General features: G+C 40.7%; 2 protein-coding genes and 1 pseudogene across 2 annotated transcripts; all 3 read right to left on the bottom strand.

Moving 5' to 3' along the window:
• Window positions 1–1789: 1789 nt before the first annotated feature.
• LOC115390504 (mediator of RNA polymerase II transcription subunit 28-like) lies at window positions 1790–4646 on the bottom strand. Its single transcript, XM_030094394.1, has 4 exons — window positions 4466–4646; window positions 2744–2810; window positions 2531–2643; window positions 1790–2372 (listed from the first exon to the last, which is right to left on the bottom strand). Exons 1-4 carry the CDS (start codon window positions 4622–4624, stop codon window positions 2169–2171), a joined length of 543 nt encoding a protein of 180 aa, XP_029950254.1. The 5' UTR covers window positions 4625–4646; the 3' UTR covers window positions 1790–2168.
• Window positions 4647–6448: 1802 nt separating this feature from the next.
• LOC115390499 (cytosol aminopeptidase-like) lies at window positions 6449–11213 on the bottom strand. Its single transcript, XM_030094389.1, has 13 exons — window positions 11032–11213; window positions 10773–10879; window positions 10124–10178; window positions 9935–10040; window positions 9696–9855; window positions 9442–9609; window positions 7951–8109; window positions 7747–7871; window positions 7570–7658; window positions 7390–7492; window positions 7214–7293; window positions 7021–7133; window positions 6449–6901 (listed from the first exon to the last, which is right to left on the bottom strand). The coding sequence occupies exons 1-13, from the start codon at window positions 11122–11124 to the stop codon at window positions 6715–6717; spliced, it is 1545 nt and encodes a 514-aa protein (XP_029950249.1). The 5' UTR covers window positions 11125–11213; the 3' UTR covers window positions 6449–6714.
• A 1572-nt stretch (window positions 11214–12785) lies between these two features.
• On the bottom strand, window positions 12786–14611 carry LOC115390503 (clarin-2-like; annotated as a pseudogene).
• Between the last annotated feature and the right edge of the window lie 1916 nt (window positions 14612–16527).

The raw sequence follows: 16527 nt of genomic DNA, 5'->3' as shown, positions 1-16527 counted from the left end.
TATCTTTTTCAGCCTGAATATCTACTTTGATTTCTTAAAAGAAAATTCTTACTAAGATTATAAGAGGTGATCAGTCATTACATTATTTGACTTAATTTTTTTAAGAGCTCATAGAAACTTGGATATTCCGTACCAAAAAACGATAAGCTATACTGCTATTGTACAGAATAAATAAAAAAAAAACTGTTTAAAATATTTCTATTCAATTGTAATATACCTCCGATATTTTAAAAAGTCATTGTTTCACAAAATAAAATGCACTTTTCTTGTGTATCCAATTTTGTAGGAAATGTGTACATATGTGGAAAGTCTGTACATAGGAAAAAAGTCCGAATACATTTCTTGAGGTGACCCTACTACCCTTCTTTATTTTTACATTTGTATTTTAAATGTAAATTTATATCCAGGTTTTTGCGTCAAAATTCCACGTAGATATTCAAAATGTTTCCTGTCATTCTTTCCACATGAAGCAAAAAATTAATTTTCAATGACTAATTAATCTATAGGTATATATGTGGTCTGTACCAATATATTTCTCATGAAATGTCAAATTCCTTTCTCGTCACATCTATTTTTCCAATGCTCAATACATTCATCTTTCAAATTATGACATTAAAGTTTAAAGACATTATCAGTAAAGCTCACACATTATTGACTCCCTGCTGAATGTCAAAGGTCAGCATCATCTTACAAAATCAACATGGAGCCAGTAACTACAATAAATTCTCACTTTACTGGATTCATATTATTGTTTATTATATATTGATGTTATAATAAAGTACTAATACATCATGATTAATGTTTTTTTTTCCATCTTTAGTATACAGTTTACAAAAGCATTTACCTTATGCCAATTTCTATTCATCCATTTTCTACACCGCTTACCCTGAGCAGGGTCGCAGGGCTCTAATCCCAGCTATGGGCGAGGCCAGGATACACCCTGCACAGGTCTGATGTCAATTTACTTGACTCAAACGTTTGTATTTCACATGTCACTTTTCATCTTTTGTCTTTTTTCCAGAGAGAAATGAGCATCCACTGAGTGAAGTGTGAACCTGATGATTCAATACAAGCTAAAACAAGCTTATTTACTTTATTCTTCTCATCCCGATATGAAAATCTAGTTCAAAAATGTTACTGAATCAGTAAACTGACAGTTGTCCTCATGTCAGGACGACAGACCCCTGCTTTGTGGAGAGTTTTGTCCCATCTGTGGGGATTTTGGTTGTTCTGTCGGCGAGCAGACGAGAACTGTGACGCTGAACAGAACAAGTCTGTTACAGTGTGAAGACGGTGAATACATTAGAGACAACAGGCTGTCGGCAGGATCGGGCTTCACTCATCAGACGTCAGTCCTCTGAAGTGACATGCAAGTAAAGCTGCTGGCAGCTAGTTAACGGATCATAACATGAGAGGACATTGTAGTATTTAGTGCAAATATGCCCGACAACATAAAGAGGTTGTCAGCTGTCTGAAAGACATGCAGTTGCGTAAACAACTTGTAATGGATTAAAATGTACGGTATCCTTTTAAAACGGCTCATGAATAGCCTCGTTTCGGTTCCTCTGAGCTTGATAAACCAGTTCAGTGAACATAAATAATTTATTCTTGACAGCATCAGAGGTTAGATTAGTAAAACAGAATTCCACTAATTCAACCTTAAATCTTTAGAGAAGAATTTGTGAATTATCCTGTTAAATTGTTAAAATCCTCCAAATAACAAACAGTGTTGTAATGTATGCTCAGAAAAAAACAAGTAAACATGAAGAAGACCTGAGGAGAGTCAAAATACACACTATTATTTTTTTAATTAAAAAATAAACCACAAAAACCCAGTAGAAATATGTACATAAATCCAAATCCTGGAACAAAAAAACAAATGGCATTTTCCCCATATCGTGGTAGCGGCAGGAAACATTTTCTCAGTTTTGTAACAGGTATTTGGCAGGCGCGTGTAAAGTGTTTCACTTCCAATGAAGCCATGACTTGAGTCCGATCGAGCGTTCAATGTTTTAGCGACACACTCCCAGTTCAGGCGTCGTCTAAATCTTGAACTTCACATATGTTCACGAGCATGATGTGCTACTCCATTATTCCAGTACTAACTCCTCACAGCTGTCAAGCTCTGTACGTTGAGGTCTGCTGACATGACCGTGACCACTGAGTCATTAGTTGGGCTTCAGAGGCGCAGGGGGCAGACTGGCAGAGGCCTGCTCTAGAAAGGCCAGCGGCCCGGGAGGAGGGAGGTCGCTGGGCTTGCGATGTTGAACGCTCACGTCCTCCAGCACTTGCTGCCAGTGGTGCAGCTTGGTCAAGTGCTTCTGAACCAGCAATTCCTTCCTTTGGAGCTCATTACGCAACTCTGACACATCCTGAAGTGAGAAAAAAAAGCATACTTGAGAAGGAAGAGGCCACAACAACAAATGCAGTGGAATAAATATGCGTTCAAGAGTTCATGTTGCTCATGCAGATGATTTGGAGAACACAGATGATTTTTAAACACACACAGGGGTGAGTGAAGGGAAAGTACCTCTTTCACAACCTGCTCTGGTTTCTGCACCGACAGCTGGAGCCTTTTTTGTAGGAAGAAGCACTCTGTCTGCCGAGCCACATCCAGAAATTTCTGAATGCACTGATCCACACCTTCAGAAACGCAGACAGAAACACAGACCGTGAATGAATGAACAGATTACAATATGAGAGAAATATGATGAAAAAATAAATACTTTCAAGGTTTACGGACCTGTTCGGATCTCCTCCTGATCTGTTCCATTCACATAATCTTGGCTTACCAAGGAGGCAAAACACGCCTAGAGGAAAAACAAGGAGAACAACATGAGGAAATCAGCTTTTTAGATTAGATTAGGTATTCCTTTATGAGTCCCACAACAGGGAAATTCCAGACAGAATGGTTCTACTCTGAGTTGCAGTGCAGGTGGTGCTCAGCACTCTTATCTCTGAGTAAGCCAAGAACATACAGCTTCTGAGGAAAAGCTGTGCAAAATGTCTTTATACTCTGTTTTGCTGTGTGGATGATAGCAGTTTTCTAGCCTGACTCAAAGAGGAGCAAAACATACTCTGAGGGAAAAGTCAAACGCTGCCAACTAACTTGTCTCTGATGCCACATGCCACAAAATCTGGACTGAGAGGAAATGGTTTTTTGGCTAGGAGAGAGAGAATCATTCCGTGACACATCCCTTTTAAATGACACCAAATGTGGGTCAAAGCAGTAACAGCAAACCAAATGTGAAACTTAGTAACTACAGTAAACAAAGTCACTAACGAAAAAGAAGAAGCGAGTCTGCAGTTGATCCATTAGTCCAGAAAAACTCACGAGTCACAAGGTAACAGAACCAGAGCAGCACTCATGATCAACGTTATTCATATGCTATGAGCAACATCGATCACTGGTTTGCAATAATTTATTGAGCCGCTTGTTATATCGGTGTTTAAAGTATTTATTTTTCATTTTCAACTTGAAAATTACTGTTGTGCCTTTTTAAATGCCTGTACGGAATAAATGTACCGGTCTAGTCATTTTCACATAAATATTAGATTTTTTGAAGTTTCCATTTTGAATTTATGCCCCAGTTGTTATATAAATTCTTATTTTTGCTCCTTCTGTGAGGACTATATTTCACATAAATGTACTTTGGGGACTGGTTTCTGGAAAGTCCAATCAATGAAGAGAAACATGCAGAATCATTGTTGAACTGAACTGAAGCACATACAGGACTGAAGAAAAATCTTTGTACCGTTGACTGACCTGCAGTCTCAAAAGTATTATTGAATTACCACATTGCAAGAGTGTGTAAGTGATAGGAGTCCTGTGTGTGGTGTGTTTTTGGATCCCCAGCAATGACTTAAAGGACTTTATTGCATTGACAAATGCCACAACCTGTAAATAATTTAAAAGCTCGTGGGTACGGACCTAGACTCAATCTGGAATCTCAAACCTCCAAAAAGTCAGTTAGCATTAATAATCAATTATCTTATTTACTTTGAACTGCATGAACACAGCTGGTAATGTACAGTAGAACTTCATCGTTAAATGTGGTCAAATGTAGATCTGATAAAATGAAATACACAGAGCTGAATGAGATATCTGAAGTAAATGAAACAAAGACTTTAAATCAACATTCACGATGAGGATGTGAGGTTTGAGTAGCCTGTTTGCTAAATTAATATTCAAGATATTTTGAAGATCTTAAGAAATGAAAAGGAAGGAGAGGACAGGAGTTTGCATCACTGTTTGTGGAAATGGAATAGGAATTATCGATGGTATTGAATTATTCTAACAAGTAAACGCTATTCGGTATAAGCAGGTGCGTGCATACTTACTGAAAAGTGATATTGTAATAATAATAAATAATCTGTATCAAAACAAGCGACTCGAGCGAGCATGAGAAGCTAACAACAGTTAGCACGCTGAGCTAAGCGAAGTTAGCTCATACAGCCCTCTTACCTCAAAGGAAGCCTCCAGTTCATCCACCAGCGTGTTGTTTCCCGGGGCTCTAGGAGCACTGCCGGGGAAACCGGGTTGGCCCGGTCCACTTGGACCCCCAACAGGATGAGGACCCGGCGGCTGCTGGCCTGGAAACATTCCACCCATGGACGAGGCCATCTTGGTCTGTTCAGGCTCGACGGTTTGCGCATGCGCAGATGCACCCTGACGTCCCTGTGTGCTGCTGATTCTGTTTTTGGAGGCAAAAACCTGACATGCATCCTTTTGGGACATTTCAACCCAGTGGCACTGTTTGTGGAGAAGGCGGTTTCGTGTACCATGCTGTGGAAATGTGTTTTTTTTCTTGCACAGCATTTTACCCATGAAAATTAGCATGTAATAAGGGTGGCGATCAGAGGCAGAGCGTGAGTCTCAGTACAGAGGGGGCGGAGCATTCTCAACGGGCCCTTATGATAGTAATTTTACCATTCAAACAATACCTCATGCTACCATCAAACAACACACTAATGCTCACTTTTATAGATCCAAGCAAACGTATTTGCTTCAGAAAGCAGAATAAAGTCACAAACCAGTTCACAAACTTGTTCTGAAGAACAAATACACATACGCACGCACACACACACAAATGCAGAGTGACAGCTGTCAATCTGAGAGCGTCCGCTGTCCATGGTGCTGAAATGTCAGATTAAAAACTCACGGGCTAAATCTGTACCATCTTTGATACAACTTAAATATAAAATGAACACAGCTGGTCTAAAATTACACAATCTATTCAGATAGATATAGACACAGCTATCTATATCTTTGGAATTCACGTATATTAGAAAAATAGACTCGGCGGTCTCTTGTAGTTGAGAGCAACACAAGGCACATTCAAATAGGCAGGTGTTTAAAACCACAGCATTCCGATAAAGATAATATTTTTGAAGGTTTCACTGACTCACTAATGGCTCCGGTTTTGGGTAGTACCGCTAGCGGCTAGCATAGTGTTTAGCATACTGTTTAATGCTAATGCCGCACAGCCAATCAGCGCTGGCTTACAGCTCTGATGCATTCATGGACATTCATAATGTAAGAATTGGCAAATTGGAGCCCACAATCATATGCGTACACCTTCTCGCACACACTGCACATTTTATTATACCAATTTATTTACGAGTAAATGTGAACACATCACATGAAACGGGGCCCTATGACCTTGTGGGCCCTGGGGCGACCGCCCCCTTGCCCCCACTCTGGCTCCGCTACAGGTGGCGATCTGTCGATTGTGCAGTGGGGAGAATCCACTGAGCCGCACACTGCAATGTAAACTGACACTCCACAGCACAAAGTGCACAGTACTGGACTGTGCACTGCAAACACTGTACTGCAATGAACTGCACTGTGCACTGTACACTAGTGACTGGGGCCCTATGCAGGCGTTTGGTTCACTTATTCTTTGAACAGGCTCTGATGGTCTATCTAACCCTAGGATCCATTTTTTTGTGCAGCACAATCACAACACAATATCGCAGACAGCAAAAATCACTGGACAGACATGCATTCAGTCAGACAAATTAAAAAAAAAAAATCACACAAAAAATTGAAGTAGCATGAGGTCCCGTGAGGTTGAAAATAGGTCACATGATTGGAAGTTTGACTAACAGGCAAGACTGATGTTGTAAATGGGGGCGAGATTGTGTGTTCCACTCTCACTCTTAAACCGTGTCTTCTCAGTCCCAAATGTGTACATTGCTGTCTTCAAAGTAGCACAACTGTTTCTTGCAGCGTGAATGGATAATTGTGTCGAAGGTTAGTGTACTGTTAGTTGCATGGACTGAAATACATCAAATTAATTTTTGCACAGTGTGGGCTGCAGGTTTTCTCAAACTTTGAGATCAGCAGAGAAAACCTTCCAAGCCCAGACTCAAACGGAGGACTTCTCGCTTGTTGTTTACACAGAAGACTGAATGACACACGGATAACAATCACACCAGATCAAGTATTTTAAACACTTTATTAGCCAACTGACGTTTAAAATAAGATGTATAAATGACAATTTAGTGACTACAAAGAAACTTTGGTTCACAAAGTGGACAGAAATCTGCAAAACCATGATACCTAAAAATATCTTGTGGAACCACACCAGAGGCTCATCATCCTGTTTGAACAAAGTTTTTAGATTTATTAGCTCTACAACTGATTCACGATAGAGTCAGACCCTCTGTGTTTTGACTGCTGAAGAGTCGTACAGACTTTAAAGTGCGTGATCAGCCACTGTGGGCCAAACTGGCAGCAAACTCCACCAGAGTCCTTGTCGGTCTCCCAGACATGCCTTTCTTCAGGTAAGGAACTTCATCTTTGTTACTCATCACGCCGGCGATGTCCAAGTGAGCCCAGTGAGGAGACGTCACAAACTCCCTGAGGAAAGCAGCTGCTGTGCACGCACCACCAGAACTACAGACATTAACAGACACGCCCGTCAAAAGCAGAACAACAACATGGAGTCTCTCAAAATCTCCACTGGATCTCATGTCAGAGCTGCGATGGATTACTGCGCACGGTGGGATACATACCGGCTATATTTGCCAATGTTGTTGAGGTCGGCCAGCTGGCTGTCAGTCACTTGTTTGGAGTAGTGCTCGAACAGAGGCATCCGCCACACTCTGTCACCCGTCACAACGCTGGCCTACACACACGCAACGCACACACACTCTTGTCAACAGAGGGCAACAAGTCGACGCTGCGTTTCCGGTGTGTGTGCAGTACCTTGTGCAGCTGCTCCCAGAGCCAGTCAGAGTTCGTAAACACTCCTGTTGCTGCAGAGCCGAGCGCCACATCCATCGCACCTGGCGAGACATGACCCCATCTCTTAGCATTTTGCTCCTACAGCTCAATATAGATCAACAGGGCTCGACGTGAACTAAAATGAAAAGAAACTCCACCTGTTAGAGTAGCGACGTTGACAATTGCTCTGGGATTGAAGGTGTGTCCGTAACAGAGTGCATCAGCGAGGATCAGTCGGCCCTCTGCGTCAGTATTATCAACCTAAAGATAACAACAGTCAAACATCTGTACAAACAAATAGATTCACACACACAGGTAAGAGTCAGTCGTCCACCCACCTGGATTGTTTTTCCATTCTTGGCCGTTACCACATCTCCTGGTTTTGTAGCTTTTCCACTGGGCATGTTCTCACACAGCGGGGCCAGGCCTGAATAAATAATGAAAGAAACAAGCCTTTTTTTGAACACCCTGTTGCGTGTCACATGTGACAGGACATATTTGTGTTTGCAGCTCACCAATAATGTTCAGTGGCAGTTTGAGAGCGGCAGCAGTCACGATGGATGCACACACAGTCGCTGCTCCACCCATATCAGCTCTCATTGCATCCATGGAAGGAGAGGGCTTCAGGGAAATCCCACCGCTGCATGCACAGGAGGGAGACGACTGCAGTTACAGCACTTTATAATGTAAATAAGATGACATGACATCAGACATATTACCTGTCAAATGTGACGCCCTTGCCCACCAGGAGGAGTGGTGGCTGCTGACAGTCAGATGAGCCGTTGTAATGCAGCTCCAGGAAGACAGGAGGCTCCTCTGAACCTTTAGTCACACTAAGGAAAGCTCCCATCTGCTGCTGTTCAATCCAAGCCTGGGATCTGACAAAAAATAAACAATCCCACATTTATTCTAGAGAACTTTTGAATTGTGACTCTTGATATGACTTTCTTTGGTGTTTGTGTCTCCTTCATCTTCCCTGCATATAACCACGTTCTCTTACCTCCCCGATCCCAGTGTGGATGGCTACGGCTCTGTCAGGTCAGTGGTGTCAAAGTGTCAATTGAACTACTTTTGTTTTTTTTTCCTGCCGAGTTTGTCATGACAGACTCTCTTTCTGACACAATTCAACTCAGTTCATACAGTATTCTGACCAAAATGTGGAACAGACAACAAGTGAAACCACCTCATTTAAAGTCATCAGCTAATATAGATATAAATTTAAACTTTTCCCCCAAACAGAATGTGGAGACTCTCTGAAATCACCTTGCGCCCTGTGTAGTGTTGGGATCCTAACGGTTGATTTCTTGGATAGAATCAAAAAGACCAATATGCCTAACCCTTAGGTTTTTTTAAGGTTGTTTATAAGAAATATTGGAATAGTTAGATAGTTTTCATGCTATCTTGCAAATCCAAGAGAAGCCACACATTGCAGAGGAAAATATACATGTCAGACAAATTAAATTGCAGTACAGTTAATTTTCGAAGTTACATTTCTAAACTAGGTACCTGTAATTTAGAAAAGAATTCTGTCTGTCAAACAGTGAAGCATAATGGCGGCCAAAGTAGGATTTGAAATACTGATTTTTTTTTCCAAATTAATTTTTTTCTCATCAAAAATTTTGTACAGTTGCTTAAATTTTCCTTTATCTTTTATTCAACTTAGCTTTCTTCTGTGTTTGCTTGTTCTGTGTGTGCTCAAATTACATATCTACTTTTTTTTTTACTTTTAATCTCAATTCATTTTAGAAAGATTGTGTCCAACCAATTGGAATTTTTTTTAAAAACAATACTATTATGTAATATAATTTATCAATTTTCTTCCCTGCTTCCTTCACATGGGGTTGTGGTGGCAGAATGAAAATCAAAAAGCTCAGACATCCCGTTTGATCCCAGTTGGGTGTGGCTGGAGGATGGAAAAAGCAACAAAATCTCAAATCTTAGCAACTGTAAAAAGAAAATGTTCAACTATAAATTAAAATGGAATACGTTTATCAGTTAAGTGATAAAATGCCTCAGCAGTGGCTGACTCCGATATCTTAAACAATATTTTCGATATACAAACCTTTTTGTGAAAAATTCAGATTAAAATAATTTCAAAGTTTTGTTCAAACTATTAGTGTTGATTTTTTTTATTAAAAGAAACAGCAGCATTATGTTTGTTGGTACAATCTAGTGAGAATAAACTATCAGTGCTTGAGTGACACACAGACCTCTTATTTACTGTGACTCGTTCAGCATGTGCCGCCAGTTTCTCCTCGATGGTGTGAGCGAAGGCGGTCGGAGTGATATGATTGGCCGGAGCCTCCATGAGTAGCCGAGCCAGGTTTTGACCTTCTGCATAAGTGACACCTTTCTGCCAGCCCTCGAACGAGTCAGCGCTGAGAACACATGGGTACATTACACCTGCACGTTGGCCGACATATGACAAACGTGATCTGCAGTGAGTCTCAATGTGTTGGTCTACCTTCCATGAAGCTGTGTGGTAACTTTAGGCTTTTTCTTGGATTTGAGTTGGTCGTACTGAAACAAACCCAGGACAGCACCTTCTGCAGCTGACTGGGCATCACCGCAGCTGTCGACCTCCACATGGTTCACCTCCAAGTCCTGAAGTAAGCGGCAGCCAGCTGAACAAACACATATATACATATCAGGAAGGCACCACCTCAACATGTGCATGTATGCATATGAAGGCCTGTGTCTCACCTGAAACAGCATGTCTGATGTTCTCCTTGCTGGTGTCCCAGTTCTCTGCTCCACAGACGCCTGCATTGTTCTTCCCCAAACCTACAACTGCTACACACGGGAAGTCCTGGACAGGACACAAAGAAAAGGAGGCTTTAAAGTCACTGAGCAACAAGGTTTAAAGGGCTTATATGACACATTCTTTCTTACCTTGTGAATTCCATAGAATATTCTGCTTTTGCCTTTTTTGAGTGCAGGTCCAGAGCTGCAGGAAACAAAATGAATAAATAATAATAATTTACTCAGCTCAGCAGAACAGAAACTCTCAAATCAGCTTTCCAGATACAAGTGAAGTTGAAACAGAAGTGAACACTTCAATCAAATCATGTAATATATTTATGCAAACAGACAGACTGGAGAGGGTTTAGGATTTAACCAGCTTATGCTTTATTCTATTCCTTTTCTGGCATGTTAAGTTTTTTTTCCATTTTGATTGTAGACATTATCTTGTAAATCTTAGTCAAGTGTACAATTACAGCTGTTATAAACTTATTTCATTATTATTTGTTAAACCATACAAACATTAATAAGAGAAGTTTCATTTTTCTAATATTTGACAAGTACTTAAAGTTCTTATCATATACTGAAATTTTATCACATCCTCTGCATCTGCTATACAATAATATGTTATTCACATCCCATTATTAGGGATGTGATACAGATGTAACTCAAGTGGAACACCACAGTGCTTGGACTGCACGGTAGTGAGTAGTTTACAGGGAACAGTGAAGGAACAGCCATGTGTGCCGACATTTATCACGTTAGGGGCATTATCAATTCAAAGACATCAGAAACTAACATTTTCAGCAATTCTGAGAGTTTCCCGGACAGAGACTGGTCGAAACCTGCAGCAGCTTCAGTCAGATGGTGACCGCCCTCCTTCTCAAACACTCCCAGCACTAAACCCTGCAGAGACACGGTAAACACAGTGCGCTTCATTATCATTATTAAGAGGGAAGAGCTGCAGAAACACTCCCACACTCCCTGCTGACTGGATAAAACCTGTGGCTGAGTCACAGGCTCGACAGTTTGTCAGCTGAGGAGAAGAACCTACTCACTTTTCTCTGGTTCAGGTGAGACTGTGAGGCAGAAAACGACCTGCACGGGTTTGTGCGCGCCGCGGTCCGCACAGCTCTCCTCGCTAGAAGCATCGTCACCGGCTGCACATGCAAAAAAAACCTCCAAGAATAACAGGGAAACAGAAATGTAAAGGTCGTTTACCTCACATGTGTACAAGAGACCTGACGGCGTCGCTCTTTTACTGCGTCACCGACGAGCAGCCAAGACGCGCTGTTGCCGCCATCTAGCGGCCATCCGCGGGAAAGCAACGTCAAAAAACATTTCTCTTCAAAATTGATTTTAAAATGACCACAACCATTTACAGTTATAATACTTTAACTTAGACTTAATTGTAAAAACAGACACTTGTCTTAAAAAAGTCATTTGTCCTCATAAATAAAGTAACACCCTGCATAAAAATAACAAGGTCCATATTTTTAACACAATGAAAACATTTAGTTTTAGTTGTTTTTTTTTAATCCAGCAGGGGAAGAATACTTAAATAGATTTCTTCAATTAAATGTTTGATAAATTATTCTAAACATTATTTAAATGGAACAACAATGAGAATACTGTTTAGGAAGATGCTTAAAATTTTAAATGACTGGTGTGTGAATCTGTGTGTCTGTATGTGACTATCTCTCTGTGTTGTGTAACTACCCTCAGCCATCAGTAGTTGGGAATGACCCCAGACAAATGTTTTTCATCAACATTTTTGCAGTTTTATTTATTCCAATATCACATATTTGATAGCTATGAATTAAAATGATGGACGTAGTATGTAAATACGTTAAAACTGTGGCATTCCATGCATTTAACAAATCATGAGGAGATGCAAATATCTGCATTGAGTAAGTGCTGACCTGAGGTCTTGTATTCACAGCAAGTATTAGTTTGTCTCACATGAAAAACCAAGTTATGAATTGCAGCAGGGACCTTGAAAAAAATAAGAAATCATGTCTAACCATTGACAGAGTTCAGTGTATTGCACATATTGAAACACTTTCAGTGATGAGTTTTTTCTTTCATCATGCATAATTATGTCCGAGCTATATCTGCACCAACTGTAAACACAGTCCTCTCATTTATACAAACTCACGCGTCTTTATTGCATCACCTTGGCATTCCTTAACCTCAACATGGATTTTTTTAAACTATTCAAAAACAACCCTGCAAAAAAAGTATGTCAAATAATTTACTTTTAAATGAAACTTAACTTACCTTGACTGCACTGTAATTTCATGACACAGAGATATATTTGTCAGTGCTAAGGTTCACACATACAATGCAAAATGTATCAAGAGACATAACAACATTAAATATTATATATTTATTTACACTGGCAGATTGTATAGTGAAATAAATTCACAGTGAACCGTGGATAGCTGTGATGCATTATTACTCTGTCTTGACTCCCTCACACGAGCAGAGATGACGAGTGAGAGGAGATCTGTATTGAGTTTTGATGAGTTTCAGTCATTCACAGTCTCCTTCTGTCCAGACACACAAAAGCATCTGATCTGTGTCTTGTGTTGTGACTCCTTGTGAAAGTGCTTGTGACAAAACAACATAATTTGGATAATTCACAAACAAACATGTAGGTTACTGTTTATCTGAAGATTTTAAGAAAGGTCTGAATGTTCCAACAGCAAAGCAACAAAAAAATGATTTATTGAATTATCACAAATAAAAAAGGTATTGACCACTTCTGTCAGTCCATCATTGATACAAACACTAGCAACAGTGTTGTCTGTCAGTACAACAGGTCCAGAGCAGAGATTGTTGGCTCTTCAGGTTTTTTGATTTCTGGTTTGGGAAGCTTGATCCGACTCATGGCCACAACTCCACAGACGGCAAAGTGAGTCCCGATGCTGCCAAACGCCAAGCCAGAAAGCCCAGTCCAGACTGTCTTCAAGGACGATGAGGACAAGAGGTTCTCTCTGTAGTTTGCCACTCGATCGGTCAGACTGTGGTGTCTACTGCTGCCAGGAAACACAGGACACCCAGGGCACCGAAAAGAGCTGAAAACACAGGAGGAGGAGGAGGAGGAGGAGGAGGAGGACAATACCAAAAACAAGGAGGAAGATTTGTAATGTGGTAGCACCTGACGAGAATGCTCCAAGAGATAAAAGGTTTCCACGTACCAGCAATGAAGTTCCACAGATAGAGGCCCTTGTGTCCTTTGATGCTCTGGTAGGGAACTTTGCGTGCATTATAAATGCAGAAGGATAGACTGACCACCGCAAACCCCACAGCTGCCAGCAGGAAAAGAATCACCATCATGTGAAGGCCACTGTTCAACGTCTGCACAAGCTTCGGAAAAACTGAAGGGCCAAAGGAAACAGACACTTTGTCAGAACAGAGACTTGGACTGAAGTCTCTCACCAGCTCCTCTTTGTTACTGTTACTATCATAGATTTTTTTAAAAATGTGTTTACAAGGCAGATTTGACTTTACATTTTGTAAATTGATGTATGTACCCCTGATCTTTAAAGATAATTTTCAAACATCCAGCATTGATTTCCCAAATTCTGTAAGAGTGTTTATCAAAAGTATTTTTTTTTTTTGTAGTTCTGCATGTAAACAAAATTGAGGTGCTCAGTAATCCTACAAATTCAGTTATATGCTTTTAACCCTCATATTCCAGCAACAAGTAATCATCTGGGTTTTGAAGACAGTAAAAAGTCACAATTCTAACTCTTATTTAACCTTGTTGTGAAGTTGCAAATGTACTAAAGAGTCACACCATCTAGAAAAACAAGTCTATGAGAAATAATAACATTTTTCTGACTCCTTATGGCTTGTCTGACCTGAACAGGATTTGTCACAAGTCACAACATACTGTCTGGCTCTTTGCTAGAGTGGTACTACTTAATAAAAACTGGGAAGAAAAGAAAATATGAGTACAAGACAAACAACACTATGTGCGATGAACAGGTGCTTTAAAATTTTATATTACACACATAAGCAATATGTTTATTTAGTCTTCAGAGCTCTAATCTATCACTCATTTGTGCTTCTCTTTTCTGGTAGTTTTTGCATATATTGAAATGAACAGTATGTTGGCAAAAATATTTGGATAACTCCCAAATTTCCTCTTGCTTCTCCCACACCAAAAAAGTGGAGAAAAAAACGCGCATACTTTTAATCTAGGTGAGATCGTGTATTTTGTGGTAACACTGCAGTGGTATATATAGGGACATTGAAAAAACGATAATTGACAAATATATCATGTTTATAGAAATGGATCATAGAGTCCCAAGTGTCATTCAAAATATTAACATTTTCTGAACTGCATCTGTGTCTATCATGGTTTCTTGTGTCTCATTACTGTAGATTTGGAGCGCCTGTCTCCCAGCCCGCACTTCTTGGTCTTCCCTCCCTGGAACAGGCCGTAGTATGTCCCCGATGAACTGGTCCAGCTCCGGGTGGGAGCGTTGACTAACTCAACCGCGGTTTTGCACAGGATCCGGCCGCTGACCAGCGCTCCGTGGACAGGGCCACCAGCAGCAGCACCACGGAGCCGACACACAGCGCCGAGGCCACCGAGAACGTGATCCGTTTCCACAGGGAAGGCATCTTACGAGCCCATGGTGGCCGGGGAGGCAACACGACGCCCGGCAGCGGCCGCGGGCGCGTCCGGTGATCACCATGTGTTTAATTTAAAGTTTGAAAAAGGAAAAAAATAGCCATGATGGGACGAGATGTGTGTTTTGCTCCGTGTGCGGCTGCGTCTGCTGAGGTGCGAGTCACACCGGAGCAGGTCAGAGAGATCCCTTACCGGGAGAAACCCTATCCGAGCAGTCCTCTCTCTCCGCACTCCTCTTTATTCACAGGATGAATTAACCTTTGTAGGGTGGCCTTTCTGTGCGTGTATTTATCATCAGTTTAGTGACCTTACTGTCAACTACAGCTGTAAAACCATGTAAGCATGCATAATTCTATCAGAATGACTGACGGGTTCATTAGTGCAGATCCTAAAGGTCAAATGTGATCAAAATAAATAGGCTCATCTCAAGCATTGGTTCCTAAACTGAGTTTTGGGACCTCTTCTAGGGGGCGCCAAAGACCCCATAAGGGGAGACACAGGCCTCACCTGCTCTGAGCTGTAGCGGAGTCAGAGTGGGGCAAGGGGGCGGTCGCCCCAGGGCCCACAAGGTCATAGGGCCCCGTTTCATGTGATGTGTTCACATTTAATCGGAAAAATTATTATAATAAAATGTGCAGTGTGAGTGAGAAGGTATACGCATATGATTGTGGGCTCCAATTTGCCAATTCTTACATTATGACTGTCCATGAATGCATCAGAGCTGTAAGCCAGCGCTGACTGGCTGTGCAGCACGAAGAGTTTTTTCTTTTTCATTTGATCTGAACTCTTTGGAGGAATGTTAAACAGTATGCTAAACACTATGCTAGCCGCTAGCGGTACTACCCAAAACCTAACATCAGAGCCATTGGTGAGTCAGTGAAACCTTCAAAAATATTATCTTTATCAGAATGCTGTGGTCTTAAACACCTGCCTATTTGAATGTGCCTTGTGTTGCTCTCAACTATGAGACCGCTGAGTCTATTTTTTTCTAATATACGTGAATTCCAAAAGCTATAGATAGCTGTGTCTATATCTATCTGAATAGATTGTGTAATTTTAGACCAGCTGTGTTCATTTTATATTTAAGTTGTATCAAAGATGGTACAGATTTAGCCCGTGAGTTTTTATCTGACATTTCAGCACCATGGACAGCGGACGCTCTCAGATTGACAGCTGTCAATCTGCATTTGTTGTGTGTGCGTGCATATGTGTATTTGTTCTTCAGAACAAGTTTGTGAACTGGTTTGTGACTTTATTCTACTTTCTGAGGCATATAGGTGTGCTTGGCTCAATAAAAGTGAGCATTAGTGTGTTGTTTGATGGTAGGATGAGGTATTGTTTGAATGGTAAAATTACTATCATAAGGGCCCATCGAGAATGCTCCGCCCCCTCTTTACTGAGACCCACCTCCGCCTCTGGCTCTGAGAGTGTCAAAATTGTTATATTATGATGTATTACATGAATTTGAATGTCATAAAAAAAACATATTTTGTATTTTTATATTGACTGAACTATAAAAAAATGTATGTAAAAGCATGAGTATCTTTGTTAGAACTTTAATTTGAAGCAAACCAAACAGGACGAGTTGGAAATATGCATCCAGTGTTTATTTTCCCATCTTAAAAACTAATCTCATATGTTTGTAGTCATACATTTACACATTATGTGATGTGGTAGGCCTAATCTTTAATCATTTGAATTTTTTCCCTAAACATTGGGCATGGACCAAACTGAAGAACTTGTCATAAGAGAAGCAACCAAATTTGTGCATTCCAAAGGAAGAGATCCATTTGCCACACACCTGGCCCGCGACATCTGTTGTTTCTGGAATATGTTGAAGAAACTCCAGAGATGCAGGAAGAACTTGGTTTATATATATTGCCGCAAATTGAAATGGAGCAAAATG

This window comes from Salarias fasciatus, chromosome 6, assembly GCF_902148845.1.
Source record: "Salarias fasciatus chromosome 6, fSalaFa1.1, whole genome shotgun sequence".
Taxonomy (NCBI): domain Eukaryota; kingdom Metazoa; phylum Chordata; class Actinopteri; order Blenniiformes; family Blenniidae; genus Salarias; species Salarias fasciatus.
The sequence above is the reverse complement of the archived record's forward strand: the minus strand, read 5'-3'. Positions and strand labels throughout refer to the sequence as shown.